This window comes from Aulonocara stuartgranti, assembly GCF_965226115.1.
Source record: "Aulonocara stuartgranti genome assembly, chromosome: 2".
NCBI classification, from domain to species: Eukaryota; Metazoa; Chordata; class Actinopteri; order Cichliformes; family Cichlidae; genus Aulonocara; species Aulonocara stuartgranti.
Window position 1 is genome coordinate 20319908 of NC_138940.1, and position 20276 is coordinate 20340183.

General features: G+C 40.7%; 2 protein-coding genes across 6 annotated transcripts; both read right to left on the reverse strand.

Moving 5' to 3' along the window:
- Positions 1 to 1578: 1578 nt before the first annotated feature.
- LOC309688093 (caspase-3-like) lies at positions 1579 to 12230 on the reverse strand. 3 transcript variants are annotated; one of them, XM_082503536.1, is made up of 7 exons: positions 11745 to 12230; positions 9207 to 9272; positions 8167 to 8312; positions 7692 to 7820; positions 4889 to 5064; positions 3813 to 3933; positions 1579 to 2021 (listed from the first exon to the last, which is right to left on the reverse strand). In XM_082503536.1, exons 1-7 carry the CDS (start codon positions 11747 to 11749, stop codon positions 1792 to 1794), a joined length of 873 nt encoding a protein of 290 aa, XP_082359662.1. In that variant the 5' UTR covers positions 11750 to 12230; the 3' UTR covers positions 1579 to 1791. The 3 variants fall into 3 exon arrangements, with proteins under 3 accessions (XP_082359662.1, XP_082359663.1, XP_082359664.1); XM_082503537.1 differs by lacking the exon at positions 11745 to 12230 and adding an exon at positions 9915 to 10018; XM_082503538.1 differs by lacking the exon at positions 11745 to 12230 and adding an exon at positions 9929 to 9983.
- A 66-nt stretch (positions 12231 to 12296) lies between these two features.
- On the reverse strand, positions 12297 to 20218 carry LOC309688077 (caspase-3-like). 3 transcript variants are annotated; one of them, XM_082503504.1, is made up of 7 exons: positions 20196 to 20218; positions 17351 to 17416; positions 16651 to 16808; positions 14335 to 14463; positions 13712 to 13887; positions 13016 to 13136; positions 12297 to 12762 (listed from the first exon to the last, which is right to left on the reverse strand). In XM_082503504.1, the coding sequence occupies exons 2-7, from the start codon at positions 17410 to 17412 to the stop codon at positions 12533 to 12535; spliced, it is 876 nt and encodes a 291-aa protein (XP_082359630.1). In that variant the 5' UTR covers positions 17413 to 17416; positions 20196 to 20218; the 3' UTR covers positions 12297 to 12532. The 3 variants fall into 3 exon arrangements, with proteins under 3 accessions (XP_082359630.1, XP_082359629.1, XP_082359631.1); XM_082503503.1 differs by having other exon boundaries at positions 20111 to 20202; XM_082503505.1 differs by lacking the exon at positions 20196 to 20218 and having other exon boundaries at positions 17388 to 17409.
- Positions 20219 to 20276: the final 58 nt, after the last annotated feature.

The window sequence follows — 20276 nt, forward strand, 5'->3', positions numbered from 1 at the left end:
TATCTTTTTTACCATTCACCTTGCCACGCCACTGCAAAACACCAACATTAAATCACTGCACGACTAGGCTACATATACATAGCTCAGTGACTAGTACCTGAATACATGTCCTGGCTAACTGTAGCAAATACGTGTTTAAATGTGCAAGCAGGTGAAACACGACGGAAATGACTCCCCCTCCCCCCAAATCGTTTATTCTTAGGACATAGACGATCTTTGAGCTGAATTTCATTTTCACTTCCTCTGTGTCTCTCTCCCTTCGTCGCCCCCACAGCTCCTCTTCTTTCTCCGCCACTGCAACTGGAAACGAAACTAGAAACTTCTCACAATTGTGTGTGTGTTTAAGGGGTTGGCAGCAGCACACCTGCCGTTGTGTGGAAAGGACACGTTTGTAATGTTTCTCCTCTAAGTGTGTAGCTGTGGCCCAGAGTCAAGCTGCAGTTTAGAGTAGTGCACGCAGTGATTCCGTTCATTCTTTCAAAAGAAGAATCGAAACTGAGCTGTGCAGTTTCACATGAAAATGTCTGCAAGCTAGCAGCAGATCGACAGATTCCCAACACAGCAGCATGTATGCATGACATGTGTCTGTTTTTAATGGAAACTCTGAAGATAAGGCTTCCACTGGCACACTCACACGTACTGAATTTCCCCATTCGTTTATGATTGTTACATTTGGTGTTATTTGTTCTGCCGGTGAGTCACTCCGCACACTGTTTCTGTTTACAGCAAAGAGAAAACAGCTTTGTCAAAATCTGGGAATGGAAAACGTGATGTCTGAGAAGCTCCAACCTCCACACTCGATCCTCAACAAATGGAAAGTGTGTGCCAGCTCTCCACGGGGTCAGGGTTATCTCTGTGACACACACAGCTGAGCCCGGGGAGGGGTCTGACAAACCTATCCAAGGAGTTTGTATTTCACAGCAGTGGGCCCCGGACAGAAGCTGCCTTCTACGCAGAATACAGACGGTTAAAAAGAAAAACGGAAGAATTAGAAAAAGAAGAAGAAGAAGCTGACAACTGTCTAAACAGAAAGTCTTATTTCTTTTCTCGTTTTCAAATTAGCACTTCCACATGGTCGGTGCATCAAGGGTTAAACTGGGCCACAGTTTCAGTTCCTGAAACCTGCTGAGTCATTAAAGGCCTCTGAGAACCACGTTAGTTGTTCCTCTGGCCTCCTCTAGTGGCTGCATGTTCACACCGTTGGTTCAAAATACAAAACATCTGGCCTGTCATATGGTCAGCTCTATGAGTGTGTGGACTGCTGCTTCTGCACGCCACCAGAGTGGACTTTAAGTCAAACAAAGAAGATGTGACTGAAGTGCGGACCTTCAGCTTCAATTCAAGGATTTTAACACATGTATTGAATTAAATGTTTTACACATAACCTCCCATTTTCAAAGGCTCAGAAAGAACTGATGATTCAAAGTGTTGAACCTGAGTTTGGTAGATGTTCACTGGAACTCTCAATATGAGGTCCAAAAACATGCCATTGTTAGGCCGACAAAACATAAACCTACGACAGACAGCGAAAACGTGCGGAGCGCGCAGAAAATACAGATGGAAACTGTCGCAACACTGTTAAGGGGTTTTTTTTTCACTTTAATACAAACATACATCCAACACTAAAACACTAAAATCAATGAAAGTATCACTAATCTAAGTGCCAATTGTGCAAATGGGTTTAGTCACATTTAAATCATTATCATCCTGCTTTGCATCAGCTGCAGCACAGCACCAGACTTTGCATTTGGTCAAGGAGAACAAAGATGATTGAGGTTCAACCATGTAAATCTAGACGGGGAAGTAAAAGTCTTTGGTCAACATAGAGACGATACAGGGGATCTGCTTATTGCAACCAAAGCCAGGCAGGTTGCTGGAGGACTCGAAGTAGCGTGAAACACCGTAGTTGACTCGCGTCATGATCTGCATCAGATCCAGCTTCCCACTGTAGCGCTCCAACATCTCACACAACATCAGTATGAACCAGGAGCCGTAGGTTGTGTTTCTCCATGAGTAGTATCCTGCAGGACGACTGACAGTGTTAGCGCTCTTAGAAAACACAACGAGGAGGCGATCGTTCACTATAATACACAATCCTGACACTAATAGTAGCTGGACTGGTGACTGATACAAAACACTGATCTATGGGAGGGCATCTGTTTAGTTCAGCTGTGTGTTTATTATTACTACCATGGTACTCAATTTAATTTAATATCATTTTATGCAGTAAGATATCGATAGAACTGATACCGGGGCTGGTATTGGATCAATACTAGCCCAATACGCTCAATGCTTTAGTTTGTCTGTCCCCTGTAAGTTGCTCCCATTCATCAGAAAGGAGACATGTGGAAGCAATGCTCCTCTCATGCAGGCACACTTTGCTCCGCCCCTCCTCCCTGCTCTACTGCATTCCGATCTCCTGCGGTCATGTGACTCAGCAGCATCAAGCAGAGCCATGTAGGTTGCAGTGAGTGAGAAAGCAACACATTGTTTAGAGGTAAGTTACGGTTGTTAGTCATTGTGGCAGAGGTGTGGCCTCTGGCCTGCTGCAGGGGAGGGACAACACAGTGAGCTCACAGGAAGGCGTGGTTGAAACACAGGTGTGCTGGCTCAGTTCTTTTTCAGTGACAGCAGAGCAGAAAAACGTGTGTGTGGCAGCAGCCTTGGAGTGACCGTTTCCAGCATGCAGAGCACCAAAGCAACAGAATCTACTGCCATAGACAATAAACAGAATAAACTGACAACGCTGTGTGTGTGTGTGTGGTCCTTGCCACAGTCATCTTAGCTGTTACTTTAGCCGACTGATCACCTAAAGGCTGTATTAAGACATTTAATTATATATCCAGCCCAGTCAAATCAGTTAGCTAAATGATGGTACTGGAGCAGAAAAAAATATACCTCAAAAATGAACCATGAAAGATGTCTGAGTATAATGAAGAGTTGTATTTTATTCATACAACAAATTAAAAACAGATATTCCAGAGTCAAAATCCACGAAAAGCTAAACTAGTTATTGTAAAAAAAAAAATCACAGAGGTTTAGTGGTCACTAAAGTGTGTCCAGAAATGTTAAATTGATGATGATTTATGTCATAGATCACGACACTCTGCTGTCCTGCATCAGTTGCCTTTTCAAGTTAAAAGTGTCTATATTTGGCACGTCTGTCTGTTTCTGAACTCAGAGTTTTCAGAGTTGTGTTTAATTTTTGGGTTTTTATTTCCATTCTTTCTTCAGGTCGTCTGGTTCTTGATATTGTTTCTGTCTGTTTTCATTGGGTTTTTTCATTAGTATCCTGTTCCTCTTTTCTTCTTAGTTAGAGTTTGTTCTTTTATTGTTATTCATCCCATAACGTTCTTGTATCCACATCTCCCTGTTTCAGTGGCTTGTTTTCATTTCCTCTCTTATTTTGGTAGTCATTGTCTCCTGTGTTTTGCATTTAGTTTGACATCTCTTGTGTCATTATCCTAATAGTTTCCCCCTTTTTTTCTCCCACATGTTTGAGGCATATATTTTAATGTCCCATTTCTGTATGTGGGCTACATCCTGAGCTTAAAGCATTGATCTTATCGTAGTAAGCGTGTAAATCCCTGTCTCTCCTGTGTTCTTTAGCAAAGTGTCTATGTTTTACCTGCCATTTCTTATCTTTTAATTTTTTGGAGATCAAGTATTATTTGCACTTTTTTTGGTCTTTTTTATGGACTTTGCCATCAGTTCAAATAAAGCTCACCTTTTCCCACTGCCTTCCATGTGAGTCCACCCTTTAGCCAAAATGTGATGTAGCCTATTAAGATAACAGAAAACACTGTTTGTACCTGGAGCGGTGGAATAGGCGTATAAGAAGTCGGCCTCCACAGGAATCTTCTCAGACGTCTGCTCGTCTCCTACACTGTCGGTCTCAATGACTCCCTCATCCAGGTTTGTACCACGGCATGCCTGAAAAGGAAGGAGAAGCAGATATTATCAAAGCCCTTCTTGAAGCTCCACTTGGCAAACATCTTGAAACATCTGTATAAACATCTGTATAAAGTCACCAGTCAAATTTGATAAAAGCAGCTTGTATGTACTTTTTCAAAAGCTCCATACATCCATTCATTTTCTGTCACTTATCCATCTCTGTGTCGCAGGTACACTAATCCAAGCAGAGATGGCCAGACCTCCCCTACCCAGCTGACTGCTCCAGGTGAGGTGGCTGGGAATAAGCTAGGCGTAACTACCTGAATGTTTCTGGTGGATGGAGGATGTAATGTACAGCTAGACATCCAGTTTTTTGCAAGTATTTTAAATCTTAGCACCAAAAGCATTCAGGTTGTCACAGTCAAGCAGGCGTGTACATCCGTGTGTTTAAAAGTTGTTATAACTTTCCAGAATGGACTAAACCAAAAACAGAATTTCAGGAAAAAACTGTGTCTGTCATCCTCCTGAATACTGAGGAAAACAAGCATCTTTCAGTTGAACTCATTTTGACCAATACAGAAAACAAAATGAGTCGGCTGGGTCTCAGGACTCATGTTGAAGTAGAGCTGGGTGTAATACCAATGCGTACCACAAGATGGTGCAGTGACACAGTGTAACATTATTAAGAGGAACTTGTCATTTAGAAGGAAGACTGGCAAAAGGCTACGCCTCCTGAGGAAATGGGGATAACTGCTCTCTAGTATTTGGTATTAGCTGCACCTGTTTTACGGTGGCATCAACTGTAGAAAGGGAACATAGTCTAAATGTTGTAACATGTAGTAATTAGCTTTTTCTCATTGAAAGTGAGTTTAGACTCCTTATCAAAGTTCCAAAGCAAATTACGATCAATGGAAATATTTTACAACTTGATCAAATACAAATGAAAACATGACTGTATTCACAGAAGTGTAGCACACTGGCATAATTAACTAACCTGAATGAAGAAGAGCTTTGGCTTCCCCACCAGACCCGCACAGTAGTCTCCTCTGAAGCACTTTGCCAGGGTATCGAACCTTTCGGGGCCATCGGTGCCGTAAATCACACCCTCATCTCCATGACTAAGCAGCACACACACGAATGATGCATTGTTCTTGTGGTCCTCTTTGGATGCTGGAAACACAGCAGAGTAGATGGGAAACAATATGAGTTATTAGTCCAGTTGTTTTAAAGAGTGCTACTAAAATAGGTTTAGGTTTTTAGGGACTTCATATTTCTGCAGTACATGTACGCTGTTGGAGCTCCTGCCTATTAAAGCTCACACTCCCAAACAGTCCAGTCTGCTTTTATTTGTTAGTTAGCATGGCCCTCTAACAACTGCTAGCAGAAACACAAAGCTTTGGTCAATTAGGAGGGCGCAGGTGGCTTGTTAACTCACTTTGTTAACTCACTTTTACAGCCACGTGAAAAAGAATGAACACCATTCTCAGTTCTAACATTTTGCATATCAAGTTAAAAATGATTTAAGATAAGGTAAGAAACTTGGACAGGGTGATAAGATCCAGGCTGGAAATCTGAAGACAGCAGGTTAAAGTCAGTTATGGCGTTTAACAGGAAGCTGGTTGAGCAGCACAGACGTGGGATTGATTTATTCCTGAGTACGGGCCACATGTCTCTGGAGCAGGGGAGGGTGTAGCTGACTGAGTCGAGGGGCAGCTGAGTGTAATGAACTCAGGTGTGTTGCTTGGGCAGTGGCAACACACAAACAGCCTCTGATTAACTCATAATTGGTTGTGAGATCTTGCGTCATGGTGTTGGGGTTAACACTTTGTAACCTTGTACATACAAAACATCCCTGATTCAAGAGGAGACACACACACAGGTTTGTGTACTCACTGTCCTGCTCCCAGTATATGTGAGGGTCATGTCAGGAAGGCTATCCAGCATAAAGCTGTGCTCAGCCATCATGTGGATCCATCCTCTGGACTGATCCACTTAGAAATAAAGAGCAGCTCAAAGTACCCCTCTCTGTTCCTGAGGATTTGCTTCAGTTTGTGTTCTTGCACAAATTTTCACTTACAGCCAGGGGTCAGCCAGGGGTCAGCCTTGGAGTGGATCTATTTTTACCCTGTAACACGCCCATTTCACTAAATTCCAGGGTTCCACCAGGAGATGGCGCTCTCTTCCAAAAAACTTGGACTTGGACAGTTAGCTATAGATGACCTTCTCAGCATTATTATAGGGTCTTTACCTTATAATATAAAGCACGTTGAGGCCACAGTTTAGATTCAATACTGAATAAATAAAACTGAAATTCACATTCTTTTGAAAGCTTTCATTGTAAATGTATAGTTTGACCACTCAGACTTTTTGAGGCTGGACTGAGCAAACAGAAGCAACCTCATGGTGTCTTCCCAAAAACGGGACATTAGAGGACTACAAAAAAGAAGCAGTCTATCCTGACATGTGAATTCCATACGTTTAAGATTTTCCTGCTTGATATTCAGTTTTCGTTGTTTCTGTTAACACCGACAATTTGAAATAAAATAAACAGGCGTGTTGTCAGATCGTTGCACCAACTTCTTCTTTTTAAAGGAATTACTGTTAAGTTACTCTGTAAGTTACACTCTGTGATCAATTCAACATGATGTCACAAAATTTGCAGATGTATTAACAACAGTTTTCGTAACATACTCTGGACCGCATACTTTTAAAAACGGATTTTAACAGTAAAATAAAAATCGAAAACTCTTTTGTGATTCATTTTATTAAAGGTCAAAACACACCGATGGCACTAAGAAGGCTTCACAGACAGGCAGAGACGGGCTTTGCTGCTTATCTCTTCGATCATTAAGAGGCGATGATATTCAAACGAAGCGCGGCCGCTGAATTATGAGCGCTAAAATGAGAAAAGCAAAAGTCCCTCATTTGAACTTTGTCATAAAGTTTGAAGGGGGAAAAAGAAAATGATTGTTTTTGTAACAGAGTTCTGTAAATACTTTCTGTCTCTGAATCCTGGAATAGCGTTTACATGTGTTCGAATCACAGCCGGCATCGAGCGGATATTTGTGTTTGGAAGTCGTTGGCCTTCTGTTTGAACGATCAGCTATGTGTGATTGATTTGATGCTCTGCCTCTCTGACCTGTCTGTAAATGCTGGCCTTAAAGTTACTGCAGCGATTTATCAGAGATGTGCAGAGCGCTGGCGGTTAACGCAGCAATTTACTGCATTTTAAAATGATGCAATTCTCAAATTATTATTAAAACTACAGTTAAGTCATCTATGTAATATATTTAAAGTGTTTATTTATTCATTCATCGTCAGACGGTTCCTGCAGTTTCGCATAAATTCTGCGTGGTTTATTCCCTACAGTCAGGTTTAGGGTCACATGATGATGATGAAGCTTTGACTGAACAATCACAAGGAACCATTTAGGAAAGAAATTAAACAGATATAAATCCTGAATAATTTAAACTGCATAGTTTAAAAAAATCGTAATCTTCAGGTGTTAAGAGTGCTGTTTCTATAGTTGCTCATTAACATCAGGTCTTTTTAAAACCTGGTCAAAATTAAGTTTTTCCACATCTATCTATCTAAATTTATATGACTGCACATACACCTGCTGTTGCATTTGGAGTGTCTCTTTCACAGTGCAAAAAGAGTAAACGAGCATTAAACTGAATCACAAACATGATCCAGCTGCAGACAGTATCAGCTGACAAACTGACTTCAGCATAACGGCACGGGGAGGATCGTTCTCCACACACACGTAAACATGAATGAGCCAAAACTCTTCTTACCATCGAGCATTAGTTTCTTCATCTGCGCCGCAGTCTGGTTATGGTGCACTTTGACCTTGTAGCCCAGCTTACTGAAGGTGTTCTCAACATTGGCAGCATCAACATCTGTGCCATCACGAGTGCTCATCCCTGCAGAGACACACCAGCGAAAAGGCAGCGCGCTGTAAACATCAGAGTCTTCAGTGTATTTTCAAAGAGGACGTGTATCCTGACTTCACCCTGACTGTGACACTTTGGACTGATAACACTGAGCCTGATCTTTGTAGCAATGACACAAACTCCAGTTTCTTTTTGTCTTTTTAATCAAGTGTTTCTTTAAACTGTCACAGCACGATTCCTCTCCGCTGTAACTCCATGAAAGACAGCAGTAGTCAATCACAGTGGTGACTATGGCAACAGGAAGGCCCAGGCAGAGGCCAAATCTATTAGTGTGTGAGTCAGTGTGGCCCGAGCGGCAGGATGGACCCACTGTTACCTATTGTTGGGTGGAAGTTCTTGTTGTTGATAACCAAACAGGTGCCGATGCATGGGTAGTCCATCTTGTAGCGGTAAGAGTCAGAGGCTTCTGGTCTGCTGCTGTTCGTTTCCTTGGTCTTACCCTTTCCTGCATTTGCTTGTTTCCTGAAAGTGTACACACAAACAATGTGATTACCCTTCACTGAAGAACTTAAGAACTTGTTTAGCGGGCATCATACTTAGAAGAACATTTTAACAACTGTGCAGATACATATTGTAGATAAATATCTTTGTTTAGGTCAGGTGTTACTACAATGCCAAAATTGTTTCCAGGAGTCAGGCAATGCTCAGAAAAATTAGAAAAACAACACTTAGTAAGTTAAATGATGAAATGAAAGGTTAATGACAGGAAAATTAGAAAAAGTGCAGCTTGTTTGGAAGAAGAAAGCCTCTTCTCTCTAAAAAGAACACGGTAGCAGGGTTTCACATATCTGGAGAAAACCAAAAAGAGCACCTCATGCTGACTGAGGGGGATGATTTGGGCTTGGTTTGCAGATACAGGACCTGTGCACCAAGCAGACAGGCGTTGAGTCAATCATCAACTCCTCTGCATAGCAAATTATTCTAAAATGAACTGTGAGGCCATCTGCCTAATAGCTAAAGCTAAGGCTCATATGATCCTGATGGCACCGGCAAATCTAGAACAGAAAGGCTGAAAAAGCAAAGAATCAACGTGCTGCAATCACCCGAAGTCCTGTAACGAGACCCGAAGAGAGCTGTGCATAAATAAATGCCTGCAAAGTCTCAATGAACTGAGGCAATGTAGCAAAGAAGAGCGAGCCAAAATTGTGATGAACTGATAAGGACATCACTGTAGAGGAATATTTGCTTATACAGAAAACAATTACTTCAAGCTTGTGTGGCTAAACGTGGTTCTGCAAGCTGCTGAATCATTGGGTGTGCATGTTTTTCACAGACTGTACAGCATCCTGCAGAAACTTTATGTTTCATATGACTGTACGCGGAGTCAGACAGTGAGCAGTAATGCACAATAGTTACCACAATTTGAAGAGGCTGGCATCCACCACGTCCCCCTCCCTCTGCGTGTCACCATCAGCCATGTTCCTGTGCACAGAACAGAGAAAGAAGTCACCACAGAAAGAGGACAAAACACCCTGTGACTCCTAACAGTCTAACAGAGCACGCCAAACTGTGCAAGGTCAAACTAGGAAGTTGCTCACATGAATATTAATTGTTTGGTTCAATGCAGTTTATATTGTTGGGTGCATGGAGGCACAGCCTGACATGAAGCAGATTCTGATGTATCCACACAAAAAAGCAGAAGCTAAACCAAACTTAAGATGTAGCTCATAGCGAAACAAAAACCATATACACCCATTTTATAGTACAAAGGACAAAATGAATCTCTATTTCATTACAAACAAAATCTAAAGTTCAATGTTAAACTCTCATTTTGTTCCCGGACAATATCAGGATATGAGTTTGATAAATTACCCCAACACTGGGATGAGGTGCGTAAAATGTAACTGCAGACAAAAACTACAAACCTAACATACGACAACTGTGCATTAAATTGTTACTACAGCTAATGTTACACAGTAATAAAGACGAGTGAACAAAGTCCTAAAATTGATATCCCCACGCTGCTTTTTTAAACAGTTTCATTTTAGTTACAGCTCCGTCAGAAAAACATATAAGTGAAACAAAACGGCTCACAGGAGTAAAAACCAATAAAGTGGAACATACCTAAATAAACGTACCCTGTAACGAGACAGTAGAAAACAGTAGAATGCGCTTTTATGACATCTGTGACATAAATAACGTCAAACAGGAAATCTCTCACTTAAGACCTGAGACGGTCCGGACGCCGTCCCAGTGTGGGCGGGAGAAGACAACGTCACTTTTTAAAAATCCAACTTTATTAAGAACAACAAGACATTGTCAATCTTTATATCGGGAAATTTCATTTACATAAATGTAAATTTCAAAACTCAACCCCATCATTTAATTTGTTTTGATTGAAATTGAATATTACTTAAACTCTCTTAAATTAATTAAAAAAAAAGGTTTATCATTGATTGAAATTCATTCAGAAGCTTTTAACAAACGAGCTGTCATAATTACAACTTTCAAGTACAAAGTTGTTATGAAGTCTGTCACATCCCTCTTTTTTCCTTTCCTTTATTTATTTACCCTTCTTATTTCATTGTTACTCTTATTTGCCCTGGATATCTACTGTACAAACTGAACTGGAATGACTGACTGTTCAGTTTATAATTTCAGTTCGAAAAAAAAAAACGAGAACAACAAGACGAAACATCAGGCTGGCAAGAACACAGAAGGAGTAGAGAAGATGCAAGTTAGTATACCATAGAGACAAAGCGCCCGGGGTCTCTACTCGTTCAGACACATTATAGGAGTATATTCAAATGTTTAAAAAGGCGACACGTTGTTATTCTTGTTGCCCATTACTGAGAAAATATATATACAAAAGTAATTGAATGAAATTTTGCTTACTACAGGAGAACTTGGATTTATGAATATAGAATTTGGACAGTATAAGAAGCAGGTTCGTAACATAAACGTGACAACTGAGTTTAGTGTCAATATCCGTGTAACCAAACTATTCCAACATAAGGAGAAACGAGGCTAAAATAACTTCCTTTACTTTGTTGGTCAAAAAGAATTCTTGTGGTCAAAACTATATTTGTGCCAGCAGATATTTTCCACAGAGCCGGACCAGTTTGGTCGAAAAGAGGGTAGAAATGTGCAATCTCGAAGATACAGGTTCCTTTGTCCCGTTCTGCTTTTTAGAGGTTGGAAGAAAACAAGACTTGCAAATTTCAGCTCCAGAGACCCGAGGACGCAGAATGGGTTCTGTTTCCTGTTCAGAGGCGCGAAGTAACAACGTTACTAAAGTTCTGTGCTTAAAGGACCGCGCCATCAGTTTTTGAAAATATGATCAGTTTAGGGGAATTTTCTTAATTTTTTAAATTGCAGAGCAAAAGAAAATCAAAGCCAGTGAAAAAATAAAGATTCCATAAGGAGGTTGAAATTCTACATCCAATCAAATGTGAAAGTGTCTTTTATTGTGGCAAATTCAAAATTCAGTAATCATTTATCAAGACTGCTTTTTTTCATAAAATGACTTCAGTTATTTGTGAGGCTTGAACTTCTTTACTTGTCCCTTAAACATATTGATAATTTATCCCATGTAATTTTCCATAATGCTTTAGTTTAGACATTGCTGGTGCAACTTTGCTCTACATACGATCTCGGGTGTGTTTGTGGTAGCATTATGTTACAGGTTATATCCACACATATGCTTTTAAAGCAAATACTACTGAACCATCAGCTGACCTGAATTTTCTTCAAACGTTTCAAACCAGCTGTGTGAATGATTTGGTCAGTTGGATCAATGATCTTATTCCTGTGTGTAAAATTCAGAATAAAACAAGTGCGATTTTGACAGGTGATATTAAAGTTTCCTCTGTGAGAGATACGGCATGTAAACAGTTGAGTCAGGTTGAGGTCTGGACTTTGGGCCATTGCAACACAATGAAGTGTCAAACCTACAGCATTGTGTACACCTCCAGGACATTGCGGCGTGCAGCTCGGATCTCAGCTGACCCTTCTCACCCTGGACACAGTCTGTTTGACCTGCTCCCCTCAGGCAGGAGGCTCCGGTCCATCCGCACCAGAACCTCTCGCCATAAGAACAGTTTCTTCCCCTCTGCTGTTGGACACATGAACAATAACCATATGACTGTCCCCGCCACTAACACATGACCCTACGCTGTGTTCACTGTATCATTCCATGTTTGGCACTGATCACCACCTGCACTCATGTATATATCTTTCAACGTAGCACTCTTAATTCTTACTCTCATGTATATATCTCATGTATATCTCATGCACATATCTTTCCACGTAGCACTTTTAATTCTTATCCCTACTTTTATTTTTTCCATGTCTATTTAAGTGTTATTTATGACACCATGTTTGCACTGAAGCACCGCAGCAATTTCCTAATGTTGTAAACCTGCTCAACATTTGGCAATAAACCCCATTCTGATTCTGATTCTGATTCTGATTCTGATCACATGACAAAAGATGGAAGCTGTCGCATCAGTATAAGTTTTTTTTATTGTAATATATTTTTAACTATGGAACTAATAGTGTTTTGTGTTTCCCAAACAAGACCAAACACTAAAATCATCCAACACTGATGTGTTTTTACCTCAGTGCAAAGTGCATTTGGGTATAGTGACAATTAAATCATTGTTATCCTGCTCAGAACACCACAACAGACTGTATACATTCAAGGTGGCCAGAGGGTAGATATTAGGTTCAACCATGTAAATCTAGACGGGGAAGTAAAAGTCTTTGGTCAACATAGAGACGATACAGGGGATCTGCTTCTTGTTGCTAAATCCAGGCAGGTTGCAGGACGACTCAAACTGGCGTGAAACACCGTGGCTGACTCGCGTCATGATCTGCATCAGATCCAGCTTCCCACTGTAGCGCTCCAACATCTCACACAACTTCTGTATGAACCAGGAGCCATTGCTTGTGTTTCTCCATGAGTAGTATCCTGCAGGACGAGTGACAGCGTTAGCGCTCTTAGAAAACAAGTTTGGACACCACATGTGACACATCAGCTGCGTTGTAGACCAAAAAAAAAAAAGGAAACAGAAAAAGGGAAGCATAGACAGAAAATGAACAGGACAATGTGTCGATGCTTGTTCTTCACACCCCAACCCATCGGTTTATGAGAATGACCCAGAAGGTGGGTCCTGAGGTCGGGACATCACTCTAAAATGTCCCGTCTGAGAAACTGTTTGTACCTGGAGCGGTGGAATAGGCGTATAAGAAGTCGGCCTCCACAGGAATCTTCTCAGACGTCTGCTCGTCTCCTACACTGTCGGTCTCAATGACTCCCTCATCCAGGGCTGAACCACGGCATGCCTGAAAAGGAAGGAGAAACTCAAAATCGATCTCATATTTGGCACACATCTTGAAACACCTTAGGGAAACTTGGGCGGGCAGTTATTCGAAGCATTATCTAAATGAACTTGAATTTCAGCAGCACCAGGACATATAAACAAAAGTTATCAGTCATACTGGATATTAAGAAAAAGGGTTAAAGGTATATTTTGTAAATTCCAATCTTTAAAAGTAGTTTAAAACCTCCCCACATTAACGAAAGCTCTCGAACAATGTGAAGAAACATCTGGACTTTATATCCAAAACATCTGTGTTGGGCAAGTTGTCCTCAAAGCTCCTGGAGGAAATCAAAGTGGCTAAAAAGTGGGTGTGTTAGCTCTGACTCATCAGTTAAATATAAAGAAATTCAATGGTTACATTTTTTTCATGTACATTTAAAGTGAAAGCACTGTTTTGTTTTTAAAAGTTATAAAACAGATGACAATTAAAGCAACACTTTGAACTTAATAAACTACTAATGAAGACGTTACTATATAAAGACTGAAACACAGGAATCAACATCGCAGAAGTGTACCACACTGCCATAATGAACTCACCTGTATGAAGAAGAGCTTTGGTTTCCCCACCAGACCCTTGCACTGCTTTCCTTTGAAGCACTGTACCAGCGTATCAAACTTTTCACAGCCGTCAGTGCCGTATATGACACCCTCATCCCCATGACTAAGCATCACACACACAAATGATGCATTGTTCTTGTGGTCCTCTTTGGATGCTGGAAACACAGCAGAACAGAGGGGAAACACCAAGGAATCATTAGTCCAGCTGTTTTTAAACAACCCCCTGATGCCAACTCACAAGCCAGTGCTTTTATTTTGGCGGAGCTACTCTAATAGAATGAACAAAAATAAAATCTTCTGGATATTTTATGTTCCTTCACATCCTTTTTCACTCTTCTTTCTCAATGGGCTAAGGCTACTCTCCTAAAACGACTGGGATGATTGGTTAAAACCAAACCAGACAGTACCTGTTATGTAAGTGTAACTGGTGTAGCTCTATAACATCCGCCAACTGCTAACAAAAAGCTATAGCAACATTAGAACAACTGCCGTCTGGTGGTTACCACAACCACAGCATTTCACTACAATCAGCTCACAGGTTGACTGTAACAGGATGGAGAGGTTTTTGTGAATACAGAGGTAAAGCTTTAACGTCTTCTTACCGTCTAACAACAGCCTTTTCATCTCAGCCACAGTCTGGTCATTTAATATTTGGACCTTGTAACCCAGGTTTTTGAAGGTCTTTGCAACACTGGCAGCATCAGCATCTGTCCCATTACGAGTGCCCATCCCTACAGAGATACACAAGCAGAAAGGTAGCACACTATAAAGTCAGCACCGTCTGGGAATCCTGGAAATAAAATCCAAACAGAATGCAATGATTTAAAATCTCATAAGCTGATATTTTATTCACAACAAAACTTAAAAAAACATCAAATCAAGCTAATACATTTAACTATTTCATGATAAATATACAGCTCATTCTAACCCAGATTATCTGTGTTTAATATTAAAGTTTGTTAAATTTAAAACATGTAAATGTGACAACTATTAAAAAAAAAAAAAAAAGAACTGGAGAAAGAGGCAAATACTTTTTCACAGCACTGTAGGGTTACCTCAGGTTAACTGGCCACATGTCAGTAACATGGTTGGGTATCATATCATGATTGGGCGCCCAGAATCTGGCATTAGTGCCTATGGAACTAACAGCCTTCACATCTGGGAGGGGACCATCACCATCGTCTTTTAAACTGCATTCTTTATGTGGCTTCGTACTAGAAGAGTACGGGTGCTGAACTGGCCTACCTGCCTCCAGATATTTCACCACCTGCAAACAGCTGGAGCATCACGAAACAGGAACATGACAAATAAGAGCCAGGAGTGCGGTACAGGTAGAGTCCTGATATTAAACAAGAACGGGAGAACGGGACAGCGCTCGTTTCCTCTGCTCTGTGGTCAATGAAGTGTTGGTTCAAGAGTTAGGAGTTTGCCTTGTAATCGGAAGGTTGGCGGTTCGAACCCGGGTTTGGACAGTCTCGTTTGTTGTGTCCTTGGGCAAGACACTTCACCCGTTGCCTACTGGTGGTGGTCAGAGGGCCCGGTGGCGCCAGTGTCCGGCAGCCTCGCCTCTGTCAGTGCGCCCCAGGGTGGCTGTGGCTACAATGTAGCTGCCATCACCAGTGTGTGAATGACTGGATGTGTAAAGCGCTTTGGGGTCCTTAGGGACTAGTAAAGCACTATACAAATACAGGCCATTTACCATTTGGTCTGTGAGATCTGTCGCTGCATTCTGTTTTACATTTTAGTTCCAAGTTTGTTTTGGAACTGGGATTGTAACTGTCACAGCAGGATTCCTTTGTACTGCAACTGCACAAAAAGCAAAGCAGTGGAAAGTACTTCATTTGACTTTTTGTACATTTGGAAAAATGTGGGAAAATCCCATCTCCCTTTTCACTGCAGACACTGGGATTTGTCACAGCAGCAGCTGTAAAATGATCCTACAGATGCTACTACTGTTACACCACAACATGTGCACATTTACAACTGGGTGAAGTGAGAGGGAAACATCTGCACCATAGAGGTGTCATGGCTTACAAATACAACACTATTATTGAGCATAGTGTAAAAAGAAAACAAGCACTCCCCGACATTCTATAAATCTGGATAAGGTTATAACATACAAACACTCCTGTGACAGGAAGTCCAAGAAGGAAGAGTTCGGGTCTTAGGAGGTCAATCAACCACCATTCAATCTCCAAACACGTGCTGGGTAATAACATTTAAAGGATCTTGTGTTGGTCTTCACTGTATTTACATTTTATTCAAGGTCATATCCATGTGAGGTACATGTTTTCTTTTCCTATTGTGATAAGTTAAAAACTAAAAAGACTGTATCAGGTTGTTTTTATGCCACAGTGTGAAGTGTGAGGCACAATGTAGCGCAGCTGATGACATTTGGAAAATTAGTGAAGTTTGGAACGAGCACTGTGACGAGGCAGTTTTAGACGAAGACAATGATCATGAAATGCAAAGTGTCTCAGTCCATCTCAATGACTGTCTAGACCAGGGGTGGGCAATTCCAGGCCTCGAGGGCCGGTGTCCTGCAGGTTTTAGATCTCACCTTGGGTCGACACACCTGAATCACATGATTAGTTCGTTACCAGGCCTCTGGAGAACTTCAGGACACGTTGAGGAGCTAATTTAGCCATTTAAATCAGCTGTGTTGGTTCAAGGACACATCTAAAACCTGCAGGGACACCGGCCCTCGAGGCCTGGAGTTGCCCACCCCTGGTCTAGACCCACTGTTACCACTGTTGTATCTAGCATTTTATTTTATTCTATTCTATTGTGTACAGTATCTCATAGATATATCAATCCACTGTTTTTTTCTCTAATTTTCTATGCAACTTTGCACTGTCCACTGCTGTAACAAAACAAATGTCCCACACGTGGAACTAATAAAGGTTATCTCATCTTACCTGTTTTTGAGTGGAAGTTCTTGTTGTTGATAATCACACAGGTGCCAATGCAGGGGTAGTCCATCTTGTAGCGGTAAACATCAGAGGCTTCTGGTTTACTGCTGTTCCAGTCCTTTTCCTCAGTAGTCTTGCAACTTCCTGCAGCCTCTGCATTTCCCCTGATGGAGCACACACACACACACACACACACTCTGACTCATGACTGCCCTGTACTTAAAACATGAAGAACTTGTTTAACACCGTCACACATAAAAGAAGTTGTTAACAAGACTGTAGCTACTGTAGCTAAACTTGTTTGTTTACTCACGACTTCAATGAAAACGTACAAGAATATCACACAGATTGGTTTTGAAATATCATTGTACCAGATAGAACTTCAGAGCATTGGTGCAACTAAGCATTTTCACATGTACCATTTTCTTTTGAGCAGCTCTTGTACGCTCAGCTTCTTTACTAATTAATCCTGCTGGTTTAAAACCACACTGTGGCAAACTGAAGAATAAACTGCTGGCTGTCAAAGTGAAGATGACGGTAACATAAGCCACTTGTGTTAAAATATGAAGGAAAACAACCTGAGCCAAGGTCAAATCAGCCAGGAGGTGCACAAGTCTCCACATTTCAGCAAACAGAGCTGCTACAGTAGTTAAGCTTTCTCAACACGTGGGCACTCAGACAGTGAGCAACAACGCACAATAGTTACCCATTTCCACAAACTGCAGCATCTACAGTGTCCCCACCTCTCTGCATGTCACCATCAGCCATGTTCCTGCACACAAAAGGTGGCATAGAAATCACCACAGGAAGATAAAGAAACCAAACACCCCGTGGCTCCTCTCCAAAGGTGGACCACACCCCTACTAACGCTTGCAGTTGGTTTAAAAACACATGCATTTTCGTTTAGGCTGATTAGCTTCCTCATTTTCAAGATTTAAGATCAGTGATGTAGATCATGCTATAGCATTTCTTCATTAGAAAAAGGAGAACAATTACTTTACAAGGAAATACATGCCATTCTCAGTGTTTTCAAGAAAGAGCTACACTTTCTGGAGAAGTGTATTTTTGGACTCTGGTTGGGTTGTGCAAGTTGCAAAACTGTGAAAAGCATGACTAAAACGTTTGGAGTTGATTGATGTGCAATTCTTGAATAATAATAATGTATACTTTACTGATCCCCGTGGGGAAATTCCTCTCTGCATTTAACACATTTACTCAGGGAAGCACACACCAACAAACTGGAATGGGATTCTTCTTTTTTTGCAGTCCCAACCTGTAAGGTCATGTAGCTTGATAGAGTATGCCAGATTATACAATCTCAAAGTGGAAAGAAAAACCCCACAACAGGCACAATAGTTACCCTGGAAGCTGTTTGGTAACAGGGATAAGATAAACCTTTATTAGTCCCAAACGTGGGAAATTTTGGGGTCATGGCAGAAGGCACAAGAGCAGTAAAAATAAGAAAAACATTAGACCAGTGGTTTGGTGGTTTGTGGGTTTGGTGCATACACTCAACCTTGTGTTTACCAACATAGAATCTACTTTATGGATGAACTAATATGTCAATATATAAGTTAAAGCAGTTTAAAAGCATACTCAGGAAGAGCCACTCCTGTTAAACCACACCAAACTGTAGCTCATAGTGAAACCACTGACACAACAGGAAGTGTTTTATAAGGATCATGAGAAAAGTTACCTCAGTGTGAAAGAGAAAATAACTGTCAACATGAAAACAGTGAGTCAGTATCTTTGTTTGATTTTTTTAAATTAAATTCTGAAACATCCAGATGTTAGTTTGATAAATATAGGTGTATGAGAACACTGCAGTACATAATGTACACGTTGTAAAATATAAAGGTCTGTCAAAATGAAGACTACTAACATAAGCCAGCTGTATATTACGATGCTTATTTTTCCTACATTGTGTGTACTAGTACATGGCACTGGTACATATGCCACCAAGCAACTGGTCACTTAAGCCTGTCGCTTGGTGTCAGCAAGGCTACGTGATGAGGTCATATTTTCCGATGCAGATAAAAGCCTTTGGGTGAACTAAGACAGTTTTCCTCTTTTAAATGGATATTACACTTGTACGGAATGGTGTGAAGGCACAGCAGTTAGTTTCAAAAACAGCAATAGTATTTTATGTCTTTTGTTCATCTCTAAAAATATATTTCATTTTCCTGTAACTGCGGGTGCTGTGCTGAACAGTAGACCGTCGTAAATGACTCATGGCCGATAATCTGTCAAAAACACATCTCTCATGAAAGCCATTTCTGTCACCAAGTAGATGTTGAGATGAAGTTTTGGCAAAATCACTTGTACAGACATTTACCCAGGTAAAAACTGATTGCCACCAAAAATGTCTTTTTTTCAACAGAGATTTGTCCCAGAGAGCTGCAAACAAACATAACATCACAGTTTTATTAAGATATTTAAAATGGCCAAAAAGGGCTGATAATGTAGGTGCAGTAAGGCTGTATAGACATAGGAAATACAGACAAACAGGTCCTGTCTTTATTTTAAATATATAACCCCTCCATAAATGTATGGTCAGTCTATTTACCAATATAAGCACACTGAAACATCAAAAATCAGTTTCTAGCACAACACTGGCATCAGGAGGAATACCAATAATTAATAAATGCCCTCAATGAAATTCTTTTATATTTTAAGTCGCCCATTTAGTGAGCTGGGCTACCTCTGGACCCTAGACCCATGTTCAACAACTCAGGTTTAGAGGATCTCAGCCTGTCATAAATACTGGTCACGTGATCTAGCCAAAGTGAAAAAACCACAAAACCCATGATGCTTCCTGTAAGTTGTTCATTTGACTATTATAAGTTAGGTTTACTTTTGGGGTTAGGACCACAGACTGCTGTTTCCACACACCCATGTGTTTGAATGTTAACATATTCAAAGCAGACTAATACTAAGGAACAACCATTACTGTTTAACTACACCAAGTTAGAGCTAATAACGAAACTGCAATGATAACAAAAAATTATTTACAACCCTTCTATCAGCACGTTCTTGTTTTTACGTTAAGCCAATTGAAATACTTCCACGCACCATACCTGGATGTTAGCTTAATAATTACCCCGTACATGAGTGACAGATCTGTGGGAATATTCCATATGAATTATATAAATGCCGTAAAAGTGAGTCCCACTGCAGACTAGTAGCACAAACTACAAAAACCTAACATACGACAACTGTCCATTAAGTGCTACTACAGCTAATGTTACACAGTAATAAAGGCGAGTGAACGATGACCTAAAAATAATACTCCCGAGCTGGTTTGTTAAACAATTTCAGTTTAGTTTACAGCTACGTCAGAAAACGCGTTAGTGAAGCAAATAGTTGATAAAACACGTAAATATCAGCGGGAACACGGTAAACCCACGCAGCGAGTAACTCATAAGGGTAAATACGAACGGAGTAGAAAACACCAAAATAAACGTACCTCTTAATGAGACAGTAGAAAGTGCTTTTATGAAGTATGTTACATAAATAAAGCCAACCAGGAAATCTCTGTTAAAAGTTTATACCTGAAACTTTGAGCCAATGGGAACGCCGATTCTGTGTGGGCGGGATGACGCTACTAAAAGACAAACGCTGATTGGTTTAGA